The sequence below is a fragment of the Ranitomeya imitator genome, chromosome 1 (genome assembly GCF_032444005.1).
Source record: "Ranitomeya imitator isolate aRanImi1 chromosome 1, aRanImi1.pri, whole genome shotgun sequence".
NCBI classification, from domain to species: Eukaryota; Metazoa; Chordata; class Amphibia; order Anura; family Dendrobatidae; genus Ranitomeya; species Ranitomeya imitator.
Window position 1 is genome coordinate 911,006,760 of NC_091282.1, and position 26,858 is coordinate 911,033,617.

Consider the following 26,858-nt stretch of genomic DNA (forward strand, 5'->3'; position numbering starts at 1 on the left):
ATAGGGGTTCTGACTGGGTGTGTAGACTTTAGCTATGGAGGCGTTACACCCTTGCAGGCTGCATGCTGCCGATGACTTTGGCTGGCCAGGACCTGGTCTTGCAAAGTTCAAAGAGGAAGACCAACACTTAAGGGTAAACTGTAATTTACTCAATATTAATTTGGTGGGAATTATATGCAGCAGATAGTGGGTAAATACATTCATGAATGTTTCTTTTAGCACTTGAAACATCTTTATACACATTCATTCCATCCTTCCCAAAATGACTCGGTTATGTCCTGCTTAGTCCTCTGTGTTCACCGCAACCCAGCACAATACTTCTGAAACTTCCCTTTCTCCAATAACGATACTACAGTCAGTAAGTGATAATCCTTTGCTTCAGCCCACAGTTCCGCATCTTTTTTCCTCTTAGGGGAGCTATTTTGTCACTATGGTCGTTACTCAACCTCTCTGCTTTTCAATGTCTTGGAACTACCGCCCGGGGCACTCTCTTGTCCCATGTTTCCTGCACTGATCTGTCCTGTTACCTTCTGGACTTACAAGCTCGGTATTACGTTGATAGGATTCCTGCCCACAGATTAAATTTTTGGAGAATCACTCACACCTTCTGTGGCTTTCTCTTGCCTTTTTCCTGAATCTCGCTATTCATTCTCTAGGTCTCCATTGACCCACGTCATGAGGCTCTGCTGACTTATTAGACCGTAGGTCTGCTTTTCTGCAGGCTGGGTCCTTTCTGACCTTCTGACAGGACCCTGTCTCTGTCCCTTCACTTTATCCCCTTCTCACTCTGGGCTAGTCCCAACTAATTATCTGTTGAGCTTGTCCCAACTGTTACCGTCCACACAACCTATCTCTAATATGTAAAGCGCCATGGAATAAATGGCTCTATAATAATAAATAATAATAATAATAATAACACACATTACTAAAACATTGCACATCAAAATACATCACAACAATACACGTGTCTTCAAAGCGGATACTTAGGCAAAACTTCCATCTTCTTACACCTATCTCATGGATATGTTTGCATCTTCTTTGCATGTACTATTCCCTTAAAAAAACATTTTTCGCAGAAATTAAGTATTTTAAAGGGAACCTGTCACCCCGTTTTTTCAGATTGAGATAAAAATACTGTTAAATAGGGCCTGCGCTGTGCGTTACAATAGTGTACCCTGATTCCCCACCTATGCTGCGAAATACATTACCAAAGTCGCCGTTTTCGCCTGTCAATCAGGCTGGTCAGGTCAGGTGGGCGTGGTGACATCGCTGTTTCTTCCCCAGCTTTCCGTTGGTGGCGTAGTGGTGTGCGCATGTCCAAGTGCCGAATCCACTGCGCGCAGGTGAAGAAAAAGCGCGCGGCGCGAGATGCAAACTCGGCTTTGGGAAAATGGCCACCGCGATCTCCATCTGCGCACGCGCGGCATCCCGCGGCCATTTTCCTGAAGCCCCGTGCAGCAGAGCACTCCATCTGCGCACGCGCAGCCTCAGGAAGATGGCCGCCCCCACCGATGACAATGGTATTAGCGCAGATCGCGCGCTTTTTCTTCACCTGCACGCAGTGGATTCGGCACTTGGACATGTGCACACCACTATGCCACCAACGGAAAGCTGGGGAAGAGACAGCGATGTCACCACGCCCACCTGACCTGACCAGCCTGATTGACAGGCGAAAACGGCGACTTTGGTAATGTATTTCGCAGCATAGGGGGGGAATCAGGGTACACTACATACACTATTGTAACGCACAGCACAGGCCCTATTTAACAGTATTTTTATCTCAATCTGAAAAAACGGGGTGACAGGTTCCCTTTAAAGAGATTTTACCCTCTATTGGTAAGTAGCTTTCAATTTTTTTTATAATTTCCTGGTAAAAAGGATTCAATGTGTGAACTCCAACATATGCTTTTATTTTGTTCATATACATATACAAGTGCTTCTCACACAATTAGAATATCATCAAAAAGTTAATTTCTTCCAGTTCTTCAATACAAAAAGTGAAACTTATATATTACATAGAGTCATTACAAACAGAGTGATCTATTTCAAGTGTTTATTTCTGTATGATTATGGCTAAAGCCAATGAAAAGCCCAAAAGTCATCTCAGTAAATTAGAATAGTTAACAAAAAACACCTGCAAAGGCTTCCTAAGCGTTTAAAAAGGTCTGTTTCAGTAGCCTCCACAATCATGGGGAAGACTGCTGACTTGACAGATGTCCAGAGGGCATTTATTGCATGTGGAAAATAACTACATAAGGGATGGGGGCAGTGTTCTGGATCACTGCGTTGAGAAACACGTGATGGTGTCTCCGCGGTGTTGGATGTTTTGATCTCTCCGAGGTCATTCATCCTTATGTTTATAGTCCTTTTACTAGGCACTGCTCCTAATAGCCAGTTTCCTACTCCACACTGATGAGGGGCAAATACCCTGAAACATCTGTCTGTGGATGGATACCATGTTATGGCATAGGTGGTTTTCCTTTTTGGATGCTGCCCTTCCCGTGGTTGTTCCTTCCCGGGGAAAGGCCTGGCTATTTATTGCTTGCGTTGAGAAACACGTGATGGTGTCTCCGCGGCTTTTCTACATGCATTTGCATATTTCCCATAAGGGATGGGGGCAGTGTTCTGGATCACTGCGTTGAGAAACACGTGATGGTGTCTCTGCTGTGTTGGATGTTTTGATCTCCCGGAGGTCATTCATCCTTATGTTTACAGAGGGCAGTTATTGACACACTCCACAAGGAGGGTAAGTCATAAAAGGTCATTGCTAAAGAAGCTGGCAGTTCACAGAGTGCTGTATCCAAGCATATTAATGGAAAGTTGAGTGGAAAGAAAAAGTGAAGTTTCCACAATGTGTGATGGTTTGGGGAGCCATGCCATCTGCTGGTGTAGGTCCACTGTGTTTTTTCAAGACCAAAGTCAGCGCAGCCATCTACCAGGAAATTTTAGAGCACTTCATGCTTCCCTCTACCGACAAGCTTTTTGGAGATGGAAATTTCATTCTCCAGCAAGACTTGGCACCTGTCCACACTGCCAAAAGTACCAATACCTGGTTTAAAAACAACAGTATCCTTGTGCTTGATTGGCCAGCAAACTCGCGTGACCTTAAAGGGAACCTGTCACCCCCCTAGCATTTGTAACTAAAAGAGCCACCTTGTACAGCACTAATACTGCATTCTGACAAGGTGGCTCTTTTAGTTCGGGTCCCTGGCACTGCTGCAATAATCGCTTTTGAAATTTGTCCCTCATACCTGTGAAATCGTCCGGGGGCAGGTCTTTCCCCCTAATCTAGACGCTCACATCCGTCACTCATGACCTCTGCACGCCGGGCGCTGCCTCCACTTGCTTCAGAAGCGTCCCCAGCGCCTGCTCTGTAATTTTTTTTTCGGGCATGTGCAGTTGCGCTGCCCATCGAACTTACAGCGCAGGCGCCGGGGACAATACTGAAGGAAGTGACAGGTTCTCTTTAATCCCATAGAGAATCTATAGGGTATTGTCAAGAGGAAGATGAGAGAAACCAGACCCAACAATGCAGATGAGCTGAAGGCTGCTATCAAAGCAACCTGGGCTTCCATAACACCTCAGCAGTGCCACAGGCTGATCGCCTCCATGCCACGCTGCATTGATGCAGTAATTGATGCAAAAGGAGCCCCGACCAAATATTGAGTGCATTTACTGACATACATTTCAATAGGCCAACATTTTGGATTTTAAAATCATTTTTCAAGCTGGTGTTATAAAGTATTCTAATTTACTGAGATAATTACTTTTGGGTTTTCATTGGCTGTAAAGCGTAATCATCAACATTAACAGAAATAAACACTTGAAATAGATCACTGTTTGTAATGACTCTATATAATATATGAGTTTCACTTTTTGTATTGAAGAACTAAAATAAATTTACTTTTTGATGATATTTTAATTTTATGAGAAGCACCTGTACATACATTTTGTACAGTACATAAACTTACCAGTGTTGAAATGTTCGAATTGTAAGCCGGGGAAGGTTTTCCTCCATTTTTTTTCAAAGAACTGACAAACATCTTCCCTCTTTCATCTCCTCTTCAAGTAAATAAAAAGTTAATTTAATATGTAACTCCTAAGAAACGTGGCATCAGAGAAAGGTTACACATAAGGACTTGATCAAAATCAGCATTATCATAAACCAATTATCTACCTTTCAGCTCTATTTTGTTTTTAGGCGTAACATTGGGTTTTTAGTAATTTCATTACCCTAGGATCCCACCAATCACAAGAACAAAGGGGTCTATGTGCATGAAATGTGCAAATGCCCCTTTTACTAGTACAAGAAGCAGTGCCACTCTGTGTGCAGTGTTTGGTTTTTCATCTAATGCCTATTTAATTGAATGTGACTAAAATGCAATTGAGCTGCAATAACAGATACAGTGAAGCACTGCAAGCAACCACAATACTTGCATTACTTTAACCCAGCCTCTCCCCTATGCCAAGCCCTTCACTGGCTTCCTATCGCCCAGAGACTCCAGTTCAAAACCCTCACAATGACATACAAAGCCATTCACAATCTGTCCCTTCCATACATCTGTGACATGGTCTCCTGGTACTTCACTACACGCAGCCACCGATCCTCTCAAGATCTCCTTCTCTACTCCCCTCTTGTCTCTTCTTCCCACAACCGCATCCAAGACTTCTCCCATGCTTCCCCCATACTCTGGAACTCTCTACCACAACACATTAGATTCTCGCCTACCATAGGAACCTTCAAAAAGAACTTGAAGACTCACCTCTTCCGACAAGCCTACAGTCAGCAGTGATTGTCAACCTACTGAACCGCCGCACAACCAGCTCTCCCCTCTCCTAGTGTATCCTCACCCATCCCCTGCAGACTGTGAGCCCTCGCGGGCAGGTCCTCCCTCCTTATGTACCTGTATGCCTTGTTTTTATTTTGCTCATGTTTAATTGTATTTGTCTATATTTGCCCCCTTTTTACATGTAAAGCGCCATGGCGCTATAAAAATGAATAATAATAATAATATTAACCCCTATCTGACCTCGGACGGGATAGTACGTCCGAGGTCAGATCCCCTGCTTTGATGCAGGGCTCCACGGTGAGCCCGCATCAAAGCCGGGACATGTCAGCTGTTTTGAACAGCTGACATGTGCCCGTAATAGGCGCGGGCAGAATCGCGATCTGCCCGCACCTATTAACTAGTTAAATGCCGCTGTCAAACGCAGACAGCGGCATTTAACCACCGCTTCCGGCCGGGCGGCCGGAAATGACGTCATCGCCGACCCCCGTCACATGATCGGGGGTCGGCGATGCGTCAGGATGGTAACCATAGAGGTCCTAGAGACCTCTATGGTTACTGATGACCGGTGGCTGTGAGCGCCACCCTGTGGTCGGCGCTCACAGCACACCTCCATTTCTGCTACATAGCAGCGATCAGCAGATCGCTGCTATGTAGCAGAGCCGATCGTGCTGTGCCTGATTCTAGCCTCCCATGGAGGCTATTGAAGCATTGCAAAAGTAGAAAAAAAAAAGTGAAAAAAATAAAAAAATATAAAAGTTTAAATCACCCCCCTTTCGCCCCAATCAAAATAAATCAATAAAAAAAAAATCAAATCTACACATATTTGGTATCGCCGCGCTCAGAATCACCCGATCTATCAACTAAAAAAAGCATTAACCTGATCGCTAAACGGTGTAGCGAGAAAAAAATTTGAAACGCCAGAATTACGTTTTTTAGGTCGCCGCGACATTGCATTAAAATGCAATAACGGGCGATCAAAAGAACGTATCTGCACCAAAATGCTATCATTAAAAACGCCAGCTCGGCACGCAAAAAATAAGCCCTCAACCGACCCCAGAGCATGAAAAATGGAGACGCTACGAGTATCGGAAAATGGCGCAATTTTTTTTTTTTTTAGCAAAGTTTGGCATTTTTTTTCATCACTTAGATAAAAAAAAACCTAGTCATGTTAGGTGTCTATGAACTCGTACTGACCTGGAGAATCATAATGGCAGGTCAGTTTTAGCATTTAGTGAACCTAGCAAAAAAGCCAAACAAAAAACAAGTGTGGGATTGCACTTTTTTTTGCAATTTCACCGCACTTGGAATTTTTTTCCCATTTTCTAGTACACGACATGCTAAAACCAATGATGTCGTTCAAAAGTACAACTCGTCCCGCAAAAAATAAGCCCTCACATGGCCAAATTGACGAAAAAATAAAAAAGTTATGGCTCTGGGAAGGAGGGGAGTGAAAAACGAACACGGAAAAACGAAAAATCCCAAGGTCATGAAGGGGTTAATAAGAACCCCTTAAAGGGGTTGTCTGGTCTAAAACGACAAGTCTGCACTCACTCTCTGTGACTGTAGACTTGTGAATCCTCTCATTGTGCACACTGCGCGCTGTGAGGAATCTCTGGTGTCAGCGTCGGGAACGGTGGTCACGTGATTACAATTATGTGATATGCATATTCCCGGTCAGAATCTGAATAGACTGTTTCAGGCTTTCTCAATGCAATGGTTAACACTGAAAATCACCTGGCAATGTAATTCTCCAGGTACAATTTCAGAGATACCAAATATGCATAATTTTTGTTTCATTTAAGTGGTGAAAAACTATTCAGAAATTCGTAAGGAAAAAACAGTTTGCTTGTAAACCCATTTTCCGAGAGCTGTAACTTTTTCAAGTTTCGGATTTGGAGCTGTGTGACAGTGTGAGAGCTTGTTTTTTGTGCCTTGAGGTAATGTTTTTACTGATATCATTTTGGGGTAGATACAATGTTGTGACTGCTTCTTATTACATTGTTTTGTGTCGTTGTGGCAGCCGAAAAAAAACGCAATTCTTGCAATTTAATTTTTTCTCATTATGCCGTTTATTGATTGAATTAATTTATTTTATATCTTGATAGAACATACTTTTAGGAACGCAACAATATCAAATATGTATAATTTTTAAATTCTCTTTATTCCTTCATTGTAAATGTGGAAAAAGAGGGGTGATTTGAACTTTTATATTTGTTATTATTTTTTAAAACATTTTTTTATTTCTTACTGTATTTGATACTCCACATAAGGGACTTGAACCTGTGATCATCCAATCGCTTGTACTATACACAGAAATACTATAGTATAGCTATGTATAGAAAAAAATCACTGTCTCCTATACACAAAAGCCACGGGCAGGCTTTCATAGAAGTACCGTCATGACAGGCACAGGGGTCTTCAGCCCTGTCCACCATGGCAACCCATCGGCTCCCTTCAATCACGTCATGGGTGCGCCTATGGGCACATAGAACATCGTGCCCCCCAGTCAGCATGCTGTAAATGCTGCTGTCATTTGACAGATTAACAGCCTGTTAATGGCATTTAACAGGTTACAGAAAGATGATGGCTAATTATTAGGGCTCGTACACATGACCGTAAAAATCGGACAAGTGTTATCAATCGTTTTGACGGACAGCACTTGTCCCTATGTTTTTCAATGAGGCCATTCACACGTTCAATTTATTTATTTTAGGTCGAGTGGTCTGAGGAAAAAAACACAGCATTCACGATTTGTCTACGATACTCATATTGCACTCATCCATTCAAGTCTAGCTGTCCGTGGAAAACATCGGACCACTCTTGGAGGACAAGCTGAATGGAGGAGGTGTAGAAAGTTTTTTTTCCACATCTGAGAAAATTGGATCTCACTATGAACATTCTCTGTTCAAACTCTGATCAGAGTCTGATTTGAGTGTGATTAGCATAATCGGACCGACTTTCTCAGATGAGAGGAAAACGGTCGTGTGACCTTAGCCTTACAGCCATCATTTGCCGGCAAAGATATGAACTTGGCTTGCACCCTTAAGGTAGAGCGACGAAATCCTCCACTCCTTACAATAAAACATGGTGCACACTGTAGTCTACAATTCACGAGCTGCTCATAATCATAAGCTAAAGGTAATTTGGGGCTACTGCAATTTCTATTTAAAGAGATTGTCCACTACTTTTGCGCTGATGGCCTTTCCTTAGGATAGGTCATCAAAGTCTGATCGACCGGAGTCCAGCACCCGGCATCCTTGTTGATCAGCTGTTATCGGTGGCAGTGGCTGACGTCCGGAAGTAGTCATTTGCAAAGCTGGCTGTCCACTTGTGGCCAGGCTTGTACTGCACATCCGCCTCCTATTGATTTGTATTGGAGGTGGATGTGCAGTACCCAACCCCGGACAATCAGATATTGATGACCTATACCAAGGATAGGCCATCACTGTAAAAGTAGTGGACAACCTCTTTAATGTATTTGCAGGATGGGTTTTTGGGTAAAGAAAGATCACGTTTGCTTTAAACATGCCTGAAGGAGATAATCTGCTGTCATAAGTGTCTGTTAGAAACTTAGTGTTAACTGTTATGATGCGGTGGTCTAGGAGCAACATGGAACGAGCTCTGAAGGAAGTGGTAACTGTACTGACCGCAGTCTCTAAGCTAAACACAACACTAGAAGTAGCCGTGGAATGCTCCTAACTCTCCCTAGGCATCTCGTCACAGCCTAAGAGCTAACTACCCCTAAAGATAGAAGAAGGAAAGCTATCTTGCCTCAGAGAAAATCCCCAAAGGATAGATTAGCCCCCCACAAATAATGACGGTGAGTGGAGAGGGAAAAGACATACACAGAATGAAACCAGGATGAGCACAGGAGGCCAGTCTAGCTAAATAGATAGGACAGGATGGAATACTGTGCGGTGTTATGACCTGGTGGTTAGGAGCACCCGGAATGACCTGATAGTTAAACCTCATACAGGACGAGCTCTGGGATGTGGGAGCTCTGCTGACCGCAAGCCCTAATCCTATCACACACACTAGAAATAGCCATGGAGCGCTCCTGACTAGACCTAGGCGCCTCGTCACAGCCTAAGAACTATCTAGCCCTAGAGATAGAAAATAAAGCCTACCTTGCCTCAGAGAAATTCCCCAAAGGTAAAGGCAGCCCCCCACATATATTGACTGTGAGTAAGATGAAAGTCACAAACGCAGAGATGAAACAGGTTTCAGCAAAGGGAGGCCAGACTTACTAAATAGACAGAGGATAGGAAAGGTAACTTTGCGATCAGCACAAAAACCCACAAAAGACCACGCAGAGTGTGGAAAAAAGACCTCCGCACCGACTCACGGTGCGGAGGGGCCACTCTGCATCCCAGAGCTTCCAGCTAGCAAGACAAAATCATGAAAACCAGCTGGACAAGAAAACAGAGAACAAAATAAGACTATAAGGAACTTAGCTTCTGCAGGAGAAGGCAGGTCACCAGAGAGATCCAGGAGCGAACTGAACGAATGCAAAAACATTGACAGCTGGCATGGAGTAACGATCTGAGAGGAGTTAAATAGAGCAGCCAACCAAAGGATAACCCACGTCACCTGTGCAAGGAACCTCAGAAGCAGCAGCTTCACTCAAAGCCACCAGAGGGAGCCCATAGACAGAACTCGCCAAAGTACCATTCACGTCCACAGGAGGGAATTCGACAACAGAATTCACAACAGTGCGGTCAGTATAAAACACTACAAAAAATCCACGCAGAGGTTACAAAAATCTCCACACCTGACTAAAGGTGTGGAGGGTAAATCTGCTTCCCAGAGCTTCCAGCAAGACAGAATTAATTCATACTGATAAGCTGGACAAACATAGAAAGCACAGAACGGATAAGTCCACAATCTATGGACAGAAAAGAGCAAGCAAAAACTTAGCCGTGCTGAACTGGTCAGGGTAACAGGGAAATCCAAAGAGATGTGAATCCAACCAGGAACCATTTACAAGTGGCACTGGCTGAAGGAAAGAGCCAGGCCTAAATTGCAGAGCAGAAGAGACGATAAGTGGAGGCAGCTGATGACAGCTAACTCCAAGGAACAGCCATACCACTTGAAACCACAAGAGGGAGCCCAAGAGCAGAACTCACAAAAGTGCCACTTACAACCACCGGAGGGAGCCCAAGAGCGGAATTCACAACAGTTAACCATGCATGTTTATAGTAGATGTGATAAACTAAATACAGTGGCATATAAAAGTGTGGGCACCCCTGGTCAAAATTACTGTTATTGTTAACAGTTAAGCAAGTTGAAGATGAAATGATCTCTAAAAGGCTTTCTAAAAGAAAGATGATGCACATTTCCTTTGTATTTTATGCAAAAGGGGAAAATATATTTTCTTCTTTTAGATTTTAAAAATTACAAAAAGGAAAATGGGGTGATGCAAAAGTGTGGGCACTATGCATGCTTAGTGCCTAGTAGCACCTTTTTTTTTGAAGTATCACAGCTTGTAAATGCTTTTTGTAGCCAGACAAGAGTATTGCAATTCTTGTTTGAGTGATTTTCATCCATTCTTTCTTGGAAAATTCTTCCAGTTCTGTGAGATTCCTGGGTTGTCTTGTTTGCAATGCTATTTTGAGGTCTAGCCACAGATTTGTAATGATTAGGTCAGGGGACTGTGAGGACCATTGTAAAACCTTTATCCTGCACCTTTTGAGATAGTCTATTGTGGATTTTGACATGTGTTTAGGATCATTTTCCATTTGTAATAGCCATCCTCTTTTCAACTTCAGCTTTTTTACAGATGGTGTTATGTTTACATCAAGATTTGGTTGAAATTTAATTGAATCCACTCTTCCCTCTACCCGTGAAATGTTCCCCGTGCCATTGGCTGTAACACAACCCCATGACTTGATTGATCCACCCCATATGCTTAATGGTTGGCAAGATGTTCTTTTCCTGAAATTATGTGCCGTATTTTCTTCGCACATACTGTGATCATTGTGGTCAAAGAGTTCTATGTTAACCTCATAAATCCACACGACTTGTTTGCAAAATGCATCAGGCTTGTTGAGATGATCCTTTGCATATTTCTGACGCTGAATTTTATGGATGCAGGACAAGTTTTCTTCTCTTCCATGAAGACAATATTTGTGCAGGTGTCTCTGAACAGTAGAACAATGTACCACAACTTCAGAGTTTGCTAAATCTTTCTGGGGTCTAAGGGGTATGGTTTCTCCTTATGGAGAGTGTCATACCATCTCTGGCTTGTCAAGGTAAGGAGGCTTATTCGCCATGCAATGCTCCTCTGGGAAATATAATATGCAAATTGCCTCTTCTGAGAAAAAGAGGACTTAAACTTTATAGCGCCACCTGTTGGAAGTAGCGATCCTACAAGTCACAATCAACCCTTTAACGAGTCGTGCAATATGACTTAGGATAAAAGCCAAATCAATATCTCAATTCGCAGACACGGTGTTTCGGGCTGTTGGCCCTCGTCAGTGCGAAGCATGAGAACTGATTTGGCTAGTTGAGAGACTCTGGACTGGGGTGTAAGGGGTATCGTTTCTCCTTATGGAGAGTGACATACCATCTCTGGCTTGTCAAGGTAAGGAGGCTTATTCGCCATGCAATGCTCCTCTGGGAAATATAATATGCAAATTGCCTCTTCTGAGAAAAAGAGGACTTAAACTCTATAGCGCCACCTGTTGGAAGTAGCGATCCTACAAGTCACAATCAACTCTTTAACGAGTCGTGCAATATGACTTAGGATAAAAGCCAAATCAATATCTCAATTTGCAGACACGGTGTTTCGGGCTGTTGGCCCTCGTCAGTGCGAAGCATGAGAACTGATTTGGCTAGGTGAGAGGCTCTGGACTGGGGTCTAAGGGGTATAGTTTCTCCTTATGGAGAGTGACATACCATCTCTGGCTTGTCAAGGTAAGGAGGCTTATTCGCCATGCAATGAATCTTTCTGAAAGTCTTTTGCAGTCATGCGGGGTTGTGATTTGCCTTTCTAGCAATCCTAACAGCAGCTCTCACTGAAATGTAGCTCCTATTAACTGCCATTTCTTAATTACACTTCGAACTGAAGAAGGGGCAACTTGAAAACGCTTTGCTTTCTTCTTATAGCTTTCTGCAGTTTTTTTGACACAAGCTGTTTTTTTTATAAAGCTGGGATATTTGCATCACCTAGCCTTTCCTAATGATGATAGTGAACAAGCCACAAACCTAACAGCCTAATTAAGGTCTGAAACCTTGGTCAAAGCAATCTAAGCACATAAATCTTCAAGAGTGCCCAACCTTTTGCATTGGCTCATTTTCCTTTGTGCGATTATTGAGAAAAATTACAATATTTATTTTTTTTTGCCTAAAATACAATGGAAATGTGTCATCTTTAACTTTAGACCTTTTGAAGATAATTTCATCTTCAACTCGCTTAACTGTTCACAATAACAGTAATTTTGACCAGGGGTGCCCACATTTTTACATGCCACTGTTTATGCCAGTGATTGGGTTCAAATGGGACTATTCACATGTCTGATTTTTTTCTCCTTGCACTTACAGCAGAGACCTCTCTGATTTTGATCTGAGCATCAGATCATCTGATATCCGAATGTGGTCCAATTTTCACGATCTGTCACATAGCAGAAGGCGGAGAATGTTTTTTTTTCTCCTCGTACGAGAAAAACTGATGGCACTCGGACCACACTCTGATCAAACTCTTACACTCTGGAATGTGGAAAATACTGACATGTGAATGTGGCCATTTTCAGAATTGATTTCACGGAATTTTTAGAAATTCAGTACCCCATACAATAAGTTACAAACATTTACTGTACACTTACCTAAAGATAACATGGCTGGAGACAGATGATGCATTGGATGAGGACGTCAGATGAGGAGAGATGGCAGTAAGGTTGTAACTGATGGGAGGAATTATGCTACTTGGGCTTTTTTGATGATCCAAACTGGTGCAAGATTCTTTTAGTGCTACATAAGGCGTTCTGTTCTGATTTAATCCATTAAATAAACTGCTAGCATTAGATGCTACATCATTCTTCTCACTTCTATCTGTGTCCATTTTGATTATCTTGACTTTTAATGGCTTTGCATCTTTTCCTTTAGATTCTATATTGAAGTCCTGTAAGTAAAGGCAAGAAAATGGAAAATGAAAACTTGTTAATCTGAATATTTTCAGTCAAAATGAATAAATATAATCAATCCTTGCCCCCCTTAAAACTTAAATTAACTGTGGTTTATCACTTTTTGGGAAGCTGGGTTCAAATTCCCTGGCCACATCCAGGGCTGATTACTGCCACACCTGTTCTCAATCAAGAAATAACTTGAATAGGACCTGCCTGATAAAGTGAAGTAGACAAAAGATTGTCAGAAGCTAGACATCATGCTGAGAACCAAAGAAATTCTGGAACAAATGAGAAACAATGTAATTGAGATCTATCAGTTTGGAAAAGGTTATAAAGCAGTTTCTAAGGCTTTGGGACTCCAGGGAACTGTAGTCAGAGCCATTATCCTCAAATGACAAAAATGTGGAACAGTGGTGAACCTTCCAAGGAGGGGCCAGACGACCAAAATTACCCCAAGAACGCAGCAATGACTCATCCAAGACGTCACAAAAGACTTCACAACAACATCCAAAGAATGGCAGGCCTCCCTTGCCTCAGTTAAGGTCAGTGTTCATGAATGCACCATAAGAAAGAGATTGGGCAAAAATGGCCTGCATGGCAGAGTTCCAAGATGAAAACCACTGATGAGCCATAAGAATATAAAGGCTTGTCTCAGTTTTGCCAGAAAATATCTTGATGATCCCCAAGACTTTTGGGAGAATACTCTGTAGACTGACGAGACAAAAGTTGAACTTTTTGGAAGGTGTATGTCCCATTACATCTGGCATATAAGTAACACAACATTTCAGAAATGGAACATTATACCAACAGTAAAATGTGGTGTTAGTGTGATGGTCTGGGGCTGTTTTGCTGTTTTAGGACCTGGAAGACTTGCTGTGGTAAATGGAACCATGAATTTTGCTGTCTACCAAAAAATCCTGAAGGAGAATTCTGGCCTTCTATTTATGACCTCAAGCTAAAGCTCACTTGGGTATTGGCAGGACAATGATCCAAAACACACAGCAAGTCCACCTCTGAATGGTTTAAGAAAAACAATGTTAAGACTTTGGAGTGGCCTAGTCAAATTCCTGACCTTAATCCTATTGAGATGCTGTGGCATGACCTGTGGTGGTTCATGATTGGAAACCCTCCAACGTGGCTGAATTACAACAATTCTGCAAAGATTAGTGGGCCAAAATTCATACAGAGCATTGTAAAAGACCCATTGCCAGTTATGTTATCACAAACGCTTGATTGATGTTGATGCTTCTAAAGATGGCCCAACCAGTTATTAGGTTTAGGGGCAATCACTTTTTCACACAAGGCCCTGTAGGTTTTTTTTCTCTTAATAATAAAGACCTTCATTTAAAAAAACCCTGCATTTTGTGTTTACTTGTGTTATCTTTGTCTAATATTTAAATTTGTTTGGTGATCTGAAACATTTAAGTGTGACAAACATGCAAAAGATTAGGAAATCAGGAAGGGGCAAACACTTTTTCACAAAACTATATATTCGCTTTTATTGTTGTTTACAGTCTAGGTCTGTACACTTCTATTTGTTTCATTCAGAATTAGTGTGACACAGATCTTTAATGCATTTGTGTGCAAGGCTTTTGTTACCTGTTGACTGTTATGTTGTTCACACTTATAGATTTGGAGTATAGATGAAGTAAATATACATTTATATAGCTTACCTGTATGGCCAGTGCTTTCTTTTCTCCTGGGTAATCATCTTTTTTGGAGTTTTTGATTTTCCTTGGTGGTGATGGATTGTCTTTCGAAAGCTTTTGTACTTTGGCACTGATTTCCTGTGAGAACCTTTCAAAAATATTGAATAAATAATTGTTATATAATATATATAAGAGACATATAATTCAATCTGCATTGTGTTTTTTAAACAATGGCAAATGTAGTTAAATATTTGTAGATTTGCAAATACTGTTTATTTTTCAACTCTTCCAAGCAGGAATGTACATAGAAATCATTGGGGCCCCATTGCAAAAGATTAAATTGCTAAAAAAAAAAATAAAAAAATTGTTGAGGTAGCCAGGGTCACAGAGGGGCATACCTCCCAAAATTTTAAGATTGGGAGAGAAGCATGTATAGCGCAGATACACCAGTTATTTTGACCCTATTTAAGCCTCCTAGTGTTCTCACCTACTAGGATACCCCTATAGAGTATAATGCCTCCAAAATTGTCCCCTACACACAGTATGATACACAGTGAGTTCCCCAACAATACACACTACGTATAAAGTGTGATGACCTGATGACCACCACATTGCTCCAGCAAAATTTGATACCACACAGTGCCTCCAACACAGTATGATGCCCCTGCAGTGGACACAATACATCATGATGGTCCCACAGTGACTACCACACAGCATGATGCTCCCTGTATCCATGACTTAAAGCAAAGCGCTTCTCCTTTACCATCTAATACATATCCTGTACTTGCTCATTACAAACTGCTTGATGTGTTTGTTTTCTCAGCTTTCTACTTTGCATGCCTAAAAACCCTCTCAGTCATATGTGCACTGTTCTATGATGCATTATTCTTTGCACATACTCAATGTTTACAAAAATGTATTTATGATTGTCACGGATCCCTTTTCCGTCGTGTAACTAATTCGTCACGTGCCCGCTCTCAACACGTGACTTGTGGTTGTGCCTGCAAGGGTTAATCTATCTCCCCACTCTCAGCCCAGCAGTCAACCTCTGTCCTATGCTGTAATGGGAGCATAAATCACACACCGACCCAGGCCACACACCCGCTCACACACGCTGCCACCATTCATCGAACACACGGGCGATGAGTCCCGGAAATATTAGTACTAATAATGTCTACCACTCATAAGGCTCACACACCTTAGGCTATGGATTCTTTTAGAACATTCAAGGTTCAACTTGTTAAAGTTTTATACTTTAATACAAAAAGGGTCAGTGCTTACAGTAAGAAAAGTTATAAAAATATGATAATAAAAAGACATACAACTTATGCAAAACAGTATAAAATAACAGGAGAAAACTTACAGAAGTCATCTAACTTGGTAGCCTGCTTTCTGCTCCCTGAGGGTAGGAATATAGATTGGATCACACCAGCTTGGCCACCCCCATTATGTGAACATGTTTTTTAGGTATCAGATCTACTTTATAGCTTTGGTCTGGAGGTCCGGTTTCTAGACCAGCCCCTCAGGTTAATATCACAATTGCTTGTTTTTTGATTGGACCACGGCCGCGTCCCCCAATGAATATATTATTTTCTCTTGAGGTCCTTTGTGTAAAAGTTCTTACAGAGATCCTATCAGGCTGTAATTAACATATCTCTACCAAGAGCTAGGAGGTGTCAAATGTTAGTGAGATTGGAGACAGAATTCTACTTGTCCCAGGAAAATACATATTAACACCTGGGTGCGAACCTACAGCCTTGAGGACAGATGTTCCATTATTGCCAGTGACACAATAAATCTATACATAGTCCACTGCACACACATATATATATATATGTATGTGTATATATATATATATATATACACATACATATATATAATATATACATACATATTTCACCACAATGATGCTTTGGGGACAATCTTAGAATGCACAACTTTGTAGCTTTTGCCAATATTCAAGGGGTATTGCACCTTTTTGAAGAGTAGACCAAAACGTTGCCTGCCTTGTAAAATAAAGTCTCAGAAACTACAGATCTCTTCTAATGAAGCACATGCTGGTAATGCAGGGAAACTAAATAAAAAATAAGATTTATAGCAGTAATTGTGCAGCACACTCTCATTAGTCATGCCACTGCCAAGGCTTTTCCAATTTTAACAAAAGAGCATCCAAGCATTTTTAATAAATATTGTCTCATTGCACATCATAAAGTTCTTGCCCCTGATCATCCTTAGAGTCCCTGTAGGGTCATTTAATTTAATGACTTGTAATATTCTAGCATGGCACTGAAGCGATTTCACATAAGAGGCCTTGTCTAGGTAAAGATTATGCAATAAATTCAGATGAACTTTATATATCTGCTTTCAATTGTCTGCATATACAACCTGGACTCTAACCTTACCTTAGTAGACCTGCGGGAGAATTCAGATGTTACAAACTGCTAAACATGGATATAGTAAGGTTATGTTCAAACGCAGCAGTTTTGCATCGTTGTGTGTGTTTTTTTTTCTGCAGAAAGTTGTGATTTACAGTACTAGTGCAGCGCCCCAGAGACCTGGTCGTTGCAGTATGGCACTCTGCCGCTAAGGGGAGTAGCGGTACGTCTGATGGCACTAAGGAGTTCTCCTGACCAGGTATCACCAGAACACATTACACTTCACACTCCGGCCACTAGGGGGAGAAAAAGGCTTTATTTATTGGGCCACTCCTCACACTGGTAAAACTAGGGGTTGGGGAGGAAGTTAGTCAGAAGCTGACTGGGTTGGAACCAGGCAACATCCCGTGACAGGGGGTGTTGCAGGGAGAAGGCACAGGGGGGCCCCTGTCGGGCGTGGGAACCTGGCAGGTGCCTAGCAAACAGAACAGAACGTAACGGAACCGCGCCTGCACACCCTGCGGCGGTACCCTAAGAAAGAGACACAAAGGGAAGGATATTGTGGAATCGTGTAAACGAGATCAAGTACAAAGGAGAGCCAGTAAGAGTCGTGCCGAGAGAGAGAGAGGCAACATCTTACTGAGGCGCGTAGTCAGTTGCCGGAACACCGTAGGAGTAACTGACTTCAGGCCTTACTTCAAACTCCGCTGGACAGTTAATTATAGGTTGGCTGTCTACCTTACTACACCTACGAAGACATAGGGGGCAACATTGGGAGAGGGGCGTCTCTAGGGTCCCGGAAGACCTCCAAGCCTTCCCGTCATACGGGTGGCGTCCTGGCCATAACATACCTGGGGGACGTTAGAAACTAGTAACATCTGGAACCAAAGAACGAGAGAGAGAGCTGTAGAGAACGAACGAACGAGAACAGCAGTTGTGAGGACTATTCCGAATGCTCAGCAGGATAGGACTACAACACACAGGCGCTATTGGTAGGCAACGATTTCCATCTGGGAAGGAAACTCTGGATGTGCCCATCAGACCGGCCGGTCTCTGAGAGCCCTGTTAAACGTACTCTGGACAGAGGATCCTGAAGCCTTCAGTAAAGAGGTAACGAGACTGCAACCTTGTGTCCTCATTATTGGACCCCATAGCAGTGTCGGTCACCCTGACCGAATACCACAGGTGGCGTCACGAACCCCTGACAGACTGCTTTACTGCTTCCATTGGATGCCCCTTAGCAGGGGCAGTCTCAGAACCGAACCAGAGAGGCCCAGTACCGAAACGCGTGGCCCTGTGTCTGGGGGCAATCCACTAGCAAAAACTGTGAAATTTCAGAAATCTCATGCACACACTTGTTTTTTTTCCTGTCTGAATTTAAAGAGGGTATATGGGATTAATAAGAAAAACAAAGAATGTACCTAAGCACCAACAGGCAGGAAATTAAGCACCATAACTTACCGTACCTTCCTGTTGTGCATGGTCCCATTCTTCCCCGGCACAGAGCGATCTGCGACCGCTCCTGCTGGAGATCCAGAAGCCTCCGCTGACGTTGGGTCTACAGAGGGGCGGCTTGTTTTCCACTCTGCTCTGTTGACGGGGTGGGATATCCAATGTCATTTTAATTGACAACAGAATCCCAGCTGCCTAATTGTGGGATGTCGGAGTCCAGCCCCGTCTCGTCAGCTGAGGCAGCCGAATCCCTAGTAGGAGCGGTATGTGATGTCACTAAGAAGCAGATAAGAATGGTGCTGGTTCCTGGAGAAAGAGGTGGTGGGGGAGTATATTAATATACTCACACAACACTACATACACATATGCACAGATTTAGTGAAAAAAATATTCAAGGGAGTGCTTCTTTAAATTTGCAACATGTCAATACTTGCAGCATTTTGCAGTGTATTTTCAGGCATAGAAAGCAATGACAAAGTGCTAAAAATACTGCCAAAAAGAAGCAAACAGGTTTGGCTGCATTTTCTGTATATTAACCCCATAACGACCGCCGATACGCCTTTTAACGGCGGCAGTTAAGGGTACTTAAACCACAGCGCCGTTAATTAACGGTGCTGTGGAAAAAGTAAATAGTGCCCCCCAGAGTCGGATTTTCTCTGGGGTCTCGGTTACCGGGGGGGCGGAGTTACGGCCGCGCATGCGCGGATGGAAATGGCAGACGCGACAAACAAAAAAATGTTACATTAAACGTTTTTTTTTTTACGACGGTCCGCCAAAACACATCGGATCCAGTGCACGACGGACGGAAATGCAAATCTATGGGCAAAAAACGCATCCTGCGGGCACATTTGCAGGATCCGTTTTTTGTCCAAAATGACAGATTGCGACGGATGCCACACGACGCAAGTGTGAAAGTAGCCTTAGGGCTAGGGCTAAAGTTAGGGTTAGGGTTGGGGCTAAATTTAGGGTTAGGGCTAGGGTTAGGGTTGGGGCTAAAGTTAGGGCTAGGGTTGGGGCTAAAGTTAGGGCTAGGGTTGCGGCTAAAGTTAGGGTTAGAGTTAGGGTTTGGAATAGGGTTGGCATTAGGGTTACGTTTGGGATTAGGGTTAGGTTTGGGATTAGGATTAGGGGTGTGTTGGATTTAGGGTTTTGATTAGGGTTATGGTTAGTGTTGAGATTAGGGTTGTTTTGGGGTTAGGGTTGTGATTATCATTAGGGTTGTGATTAGGATTATGGATCGGGTTGGGATTAGGGTTAGGGGTGTGTTGGGGTTGGGTTTGGAGTTAGAATTGGGGGTTTACACTGTTTAGGTACATCAGGGGGTCTCCAAACACGACAGCCAATTTTGCGCTCAAAAAGTCAAATGGTGCTCCCTCCCTTCTGAGCTCTGCCGTGCGCCCAAACAGTGGTTTACCCCCACATATTGGGCATGAGCGTACTCAGGATAAATTGGACAACAACTTTTGGGCTTCAATTTCTCCTGATACCTTTGTGAAAATAAAAACTTGGAGGCTAAAAAATCTTTTTTGTGGGAAAAAAAAATATTTTTTATTTTCACGACTCTGCATTATAAACTTCTGTGAAACACTTGGGCATTCAAAGTTCTCACCACACATCTAGATAAGTTCCTTGGGGGGGTCTAGTTTCCAAAATGGAGTCACTTGTGGGGGGTTTCTACTGTTTAGGTACATCAGGGGCTCTGCAAATGCAACATAACGCCCGCAGACCATTCTATCAAAGTCTGCATTGCAAAACGGCGCTCCTTCCCTTCCAAGCTCTGCCATGCGCCCAAACAGTAGTCTCCCCCACATATGGGGTATCAGCCTACTCAGCATAAATTGCAAAATAAATTTTGGGGTCCAATTTCTCCTGTTACCCTTGTGAAAGTATAAATTTCGGGGTGAAAAGATAATTTTTGTGGAAAAAATATGATTTTTTTATTTTCATGGCTCTACATTATAAACTTATGTGAAGCAGTTGGGGGTTCATAGTGCTCACCACAAATCTAGATAAGCTCTTTGGGGGGTCTAGTTTCCAAAATGGGGTCACTTGTTGGAGGTTTCTACTGTTTAGGTACATCAGGAGCTCTGCAAATGCAACATGATGCCCGCAGACCATCCCATCAAAGTCTGCATTCCAAGCGGCGCTCCTTCCCTTCCGAGCCCCGATGGGTGCCCAAACAGTGCCCCCCCCCCACATATGGGGTATCAGTGTACTCAGGACAAACTGATCAACAGATTTTGGGATCCAATGTCTCCTGTTACCCTTGAGAAAATAAAAAATTGCAGGCTAAAAATGATTTTTGAGGCAAACAAAAAGGATTGTTTATTTTCACGGCTCTACTTTACAAATTTCTGTGAAGCACTTGGGGGTTTAAAGTGCTCACCACACATCTAGATAAGTTCCACACATCTAGATAAGAGAGGCCCGGCTCCTGCGGCAAGAAGACAAGAAGAGGACGTGATCGTATTAAGATGGGAGGCACCGGAGCAGGACAGCAACGCCCATCGGACCAAACCGCAGCGGGACCGCCCCTGGGTGAGTATAATCTAACCTGTTTTTCTTATCTTTCAGGATACATCGGGGGCTTATCTACAACATTACAGAATGCTGTAGATAAGCCCCTGATGCCAGTGGCCTTAGTTTATAGGCCATTTTTGGGGTGACAGATTCCCTTTAACCTGAAAGAAAGAATCATTATAAATAAATAATAAATAATCTTTATTTTTTATATAGCGCTAACATATTCTGCAGCGCTTTACAGACATTCTCATTGCTGTCCCCAATGGGGCTCACAATCTAAATTCATCCATCAGTATGTCTTTGGAACGTGGGAGGAAATCGGAGTGCCCGGAGGAAACCCATGCAAACACGGAGAGAACATACAAACTCTTTGCAGATGTTGTCCTTGGTCGGATTTGATCATTTGTGACCCTTGGCTGTAATGTCTGTATCCAATCTTTTGCCCCCCCCCTGCCCAGGAGCTTTGGTATGATCAGACCATGTTCCAGCATGGTGAGACATAGCCATTACACAGTACACAGCAGGGGCACATTTATAAGATTATCTCAGCACATGAAAAAAAATTCCAATTGTGGAAATTATTATTATTCCAAGATTTATTGATTAAAATGAATTTAGTGGTACAACCCCTTTAAGACTTTGCTCAGCAGTTGTATCCCTGGTAATTCATTGTTACCAACCAAAGTGGCTTCTAAATAATAATTTCAATTAATCATTACACAACACCTATTAAAATCAATCAGCTGTCACAAGCTTAACCCCTTCAACCACCAAGCCTGTTTTCACCTTCATGACCAAGCCAAATTTTACAGTTCTGACCAGTGTCACTTTATGTAGTAATAACTCTGGAACACTTCAACAAATCCCATTGATTTTGAGACTTCTTTTCTTGTCACATTGTACTTCATGATAGTGGTAAAACTTGTTCTATATGATTTGCATTTATTTGTGAAAAAATGGAAATAAGGTGAAAATTTTGCAGTTTTTAAACTTTTAATTTTTATGCCCTTAAATCAGAGAGATGTCACATGAAATAGTTAATAAATAACATCTCCCACATGTCTGCATTAGCACAATTTTTTAAACATGAGAAAAACTTTTAACTTTATTTTGTTCTCAAATAATTCATTTTTTCAACAAAATTTACAAAACCACTTTTTTTAGGGACCATGTCAGATTTAAAGTGACTTTAAGGGGCCTATATGAAAGACAGGGCTGGTTTTAGACAAAGTGGGGCCCTGGGCAAAAGTTTACAGTGGGGCCCAAATGCTCACATATTGCACCTTCACACAGAAAAATTTTGGTTGTATTTACATGTGCTGAGTTCAGGCCGCTAAACGAGCACAATCGACAATATTGAAGTCGTTCGCTTGTTTCCTGGCCTCTTTACATCGGCTTAGCAAGAATGATGTGTTCAGAAGTCCTCGATACAGTATAATGCAGGTCCCATATAGTACATATAGTATAATGCAGCCCCCTCAGAGTATAATTTAGCCCCCCTCACTGAGTATAATGCAGCCCCCTCAGAATATACTACAGCCCCCTCACAGAGTATAATGCAGCCCATCAGAGTATAATGTAGTCCCCTCAAAGCATAATGGAGCACCCCTCACAGAGTATAATGCAGCCCCCTTAGAGTATATTGCAGCCCCCCTCACAGAGTATAATGCAGCCCCTCAGAGTATAATGTAGTCCCCTCAGAGCATAATGCAGCCCCCCTCAGAGTATACTGCAGCCCCCTCAGAGTATAATTTAGTCCCGTCAGAGCATAATGCAGCCCCCTCAGACTATAATGTAAACCCCTCAGAGTATAATGTAGTCTCCTCATAAAGTATAATGCAGCCCCCACACACAGTATAATGCAGCCCCCCTGAGTATAATGCAGCCCCATTAGAGTATAATGCAGCCCCCCCACACACAGTATAATGCAGCCCCCAAGAGTATAATTAATGCAGGCCCCTCAGAGTATAATGCACCCCACACACAGTATAATGAAGCCCCCCACACCGTATAATGCAGCTCCCACACACAGTATAGTGCAGCCCCTCACACAGTATAATGTAGCCCCCCCACACAGTATAATGTAGAACTCTCCACTCACAGTATAGTGCAGTCCCCCACACACATTATAGTGCAGCCCACCCACACACAGTATAATGCAGCCCCCTCAGAGTATACTGCAGCCCCCTCAAAGAGTATAATGCAGCCCCTCAGAGTATAATGTAGTCCCCTCAAGGTCCCCCCACAAACACACACAGCAAATGCACTCCCACACACACAGTACAATTCAGCCCCCCATAAACACACACAGTATAATTCAGCCCCCCACAAACACAGTATAGTGCAGCCACCCCACACACAGCATAATGCAGCCCCCCCACACACAGTATAATGCAGCCCCCCCACAGTATAATTCAGCCCTCCACAAACACAAACAGTATAGTGCAGCCCCCACACACAGTATAATCCAGCCCCCCACACAGTATAATTCAGCCCCCCACAAACACAAACAGTATAGTGCAGCCCCCCACACACAGTATAATGCAGCCCCCCCACACAGTATAATTCAGCCCCCCACAAACACAAACAGTATAGTACAGCCCCCCCACACACAGTATAATGCAGCCTCACACACAGTATAATGCAGCCCCCTCCACTCATAGCAAAATGCAACCCCCACACACGGTATAGTGCAGTCCCCCCACATAGTATAGTGCAGCCCCATATACAAAGTATATACAAAGTATACACACAGTATAATGCAGCCCCCCACACAGTATTATTCAGCTCCCTGTTGTGAATTCTGTGGCAGAGCTCCCTCCTGTGGTCACAAGTGGTACTTCGGCTGATTCTCTCTGTAAGCTTCCGTTGGTGGAGGGAAGTGGTACTGCGGCTTCTGAGTTTCCTCCCTCAGGTGATGTGGTGAGGTCGTTAGGTGCTGCTCTACTTAACTCCACCTAGTGCTTTGATCCTGGCTTCCTGTCAATGTTCCAGTATTGGACTTGTTTTCCTCCTGGATCGTTCCTGTGGCCTGCTGCTCTGCATAGCTAAGTTTTCCTTTGCTATTTTGTTTGCTTTTCTTCTGTCCAGCTTATCTATTTGTTTGCTGGAAGCTCTGGGACGCAGAGGGTGTACCTCCGTGCCGTTCGTTCAGTACGGAGGGTCTTTTTGCCCCCTATGCGTGGTTTTTAGGGTTTTGTGTTGACCGCAAAGTTACCTTTCCTATCCTCGCTCTGTTCAGAAAGTCGGGCCTCACTTTGCTAAATCTATTTCATCTCTACGTTTGTCTTTTCATCTTACTCACAGTCATTATATGTGGGGGGCTGCCTTTTCCTTTGGGGTATTTCTCTGAGGCAAGGTAGGCTTATTTTCTATCTTCAGGCTAGCTAGTTTCTCAGGCTGTGCCGAGTTGCATAGGTAGCGTTAGGCGCAATCCACGGCTGCCTCTAGTGTTGTTGGATACGATTAGGGATTGCGGTCAACAGAGTTCCCACGTCTCAGAGCCCGTTCTTGTTTTTTGGGTTATTGCCAGGTCACTGTATGTGCGCTGACCTCTATGTTCACTGTGGTACTGAATTGCCTAATCATAACAGTACAGGAAGCCAAAGTGCTAATGATTCTCAATAGAGGGAAAAAAGAAGTTCTGAGACCATTTTGTTTTCTCTGCACTGTTTTGCCTTTTTTTTTCCCCTAGACATTTGGGTGGTTCAGGACACAGGTGTAGCAATGGACATTAGAAGTCTGTCTTCATGTGTGGATCAGCTCTCGGCAACAGTACAAAAGATTCAAGACACTATTGATCAGAAATCTATGTTAGAACCAAGAATTCCTATTCCTGATTTGTTTTTTGGTGATAGAACTAAGTTTCTGAGTTTCAAAAATAATTGTAGACTATTTCTGGCCTTGAAACCTCGCTCCTCTGGTGATCCAGTTCAACAGGTTTTGATCATTATTTCTTTTTTGCGTGGCGACCCTCAGGACTGGGCATTTTCTCTTGCGCCAGGAGATCCTGCATTAAGTAATATCGATGCGTTTTTCCTGGCGCTCGGATTGCTGTACGATGAGCCTAATTCTGTGGATCAGGCAGAAAAAAATTTGCTGGCTCTTTGTCAGGGTCAGGATGAGATAGAGTTATATTGTCAGAAATTTAGAAAGTGGTCCGTGCTCACTCAATGGAATGAATCTGCGCTGGCAGCTATGTTCAGAAAGGGTCTCTCTGAAGCCCTTAAGGATGTCATGGTGGGATTTCCTATGCCTGCTGGTTTGAATGAGTCTGTCTTTGGCCATTCAGATTGGTCGACGCTTTCGTGAGCGTAAATCTGTGCACCATTTGGCGGTATTACCTGAGCTTAAACCTGAGCCTATGCAGTGCGATAGGACTTTGACCAGAGTTGAACGGCAAGAACACAGACGTCTGAATGGGCTGTGTTTCTACTGTGGTGATTCCACTCATGCTATCTCTGATTGTCCTAAGCGCACTAAGCGGTTCGCTAGGTCTGCCACCATTGGTACAGTACAGTCAAAATTTCTTCTGTCCGTTACCTTGATCTGCTCTTTGTCATCGTATTCTGTCATGGCATTTGTGGATTCAGGCGCTGCCCTGAATTTGATGGACTTGGAGTATGCTAAGCATTGTGGGTTTTTCTTGGAGCCCTTGCAGTGTCCTATTCCATTGAGAGGAATTGATGCTACGCCTTTGGCCAAGAATAAGCCTCAGTACTGGACCCAGCTGTCCATGTGCATGGCTCCTGCACATCAGGAGGTTATTCGCTTTCTGGTGTTGCATAATCTGCATGATGTGGTCGTGTTGGGGTTGCCATGGCTACAAGTCCATAATCCAGTATTAGATTGAAAATCCATGTCGGTGTCCAGCTGGGCTTGTCAGGGGGTACATGGTGATGTTCCATTTCTGTCAATTTCGTCATCCACCCCTTCTGAGGTTCCAGAGTTCTTGTCTGATTACCGGGATGTATTTGATGAGCCCAAGTCCGATGCCCTACCTCCGCATAGGGATTGTGATTGTGCTATCAATTTGATTCCTGGTAGTAAGTTCCCAAAAGGTCGACTGTTTAATTTATCTGTGCCTGAGCACGCCGCTATGCGCAGTTATGTGAAGGAGTCCCTGGAGAAGGGGCATATTCGCCCGTCATCGTCGCCATTAGGAGCAGGGTTCTTTTTTGTAGCCAAGAAGGATGGTTCGCTAAGACCTTGTATAGATTACCGCCTTCTAAATAAGATCACGGTTAAATTTCAGTACCCCTTGCCGTTGTTATCTGATTTGTTTGCTCGGATTAAGGGGGCTAGTTGGTTCACCAAGATAGATCTTCGTGGTGCGTATAATCTTGTGCGAATTAAGCGAGGCGATGAATGGAAAACTGCATTTAATACGCCCGAGGGTCATTTTGAGTATCTAGTAATGCCATTCGGACTTGCCAATGCTCCATCAGTGTTTCAGTCCTTTATGCATGACATCTTCCGAGAGTACCTGGATAAATTCCTGATTGTGCACTTGGATGACATTTTGATTTTCTCGGATGATTGGGAGTCTCATGTGAAGCAGGTCAGAACGGTTTTTCAGGTCCTGCGTGCTAATTCTTTGTTTGTGAAGGGATCAAAGTGTCTCTTTGGTGTGCAGAAGGTTTCATTTTTGGGGTTCATCTTTTCCCCTTCTACTATCGAGATGGATCCTGTTAAGGTCCAAGCCATCCATGATTGGACTCAGCCGACATCTCTGAAAAGTCTGCAAAAGTTCCTGGGCTTTGCTAATTTTTATCGTCGCTTCATCTGCAATTTTTCTAGTATTGCTAAACCATTGACCGATTTGACCAAGAAGGGTGCTGATGTGGTCAATTGGTCTTCTGCTGCTGTGGAAGCTTTTCAAGAGTTGAAGCGTCGTTTTTCTTCTGCCCCTGTGTTGTCAACCAGATGTTTTGCTTCCGTTCCAGG

The 26,858-nt window shown here is 43.2% G+C and overlaps 1 protein-coding gene across 2 annotated transcripts in view; it reads right to left on the reverse strand.

Moving 5' to 3' along the window:
- CDKL2 (cyclin dependent kinase like 2) overlaps positions 1-26,858 on the reverse strand; it is a 126,287-nt gene that overhangs the window by 13,425 nt on the left and 86,004 nt on the right. For both annotated transcript variants that reach the window (XM_069743504.1, XM_069743503.1), the window contains exons 8-10: positions 14,587-14,710; positions 12,614-12,909; positions 3,972-4,062 (exon numbers count right to left, since the gene is read on the reverse strand). In XM_069743504.1, coding sequence (XP_069599605.1) covers positions 3,972-4,062; positions 12,614-12,909; positions 14,587-14,710 — 511 coding nt within the window. The remainder of the gene's footprint in view (positions 1-3,971; positions 4,063-12,613; positions 12,910-14,586; positions 14,711-26,858) is intronic.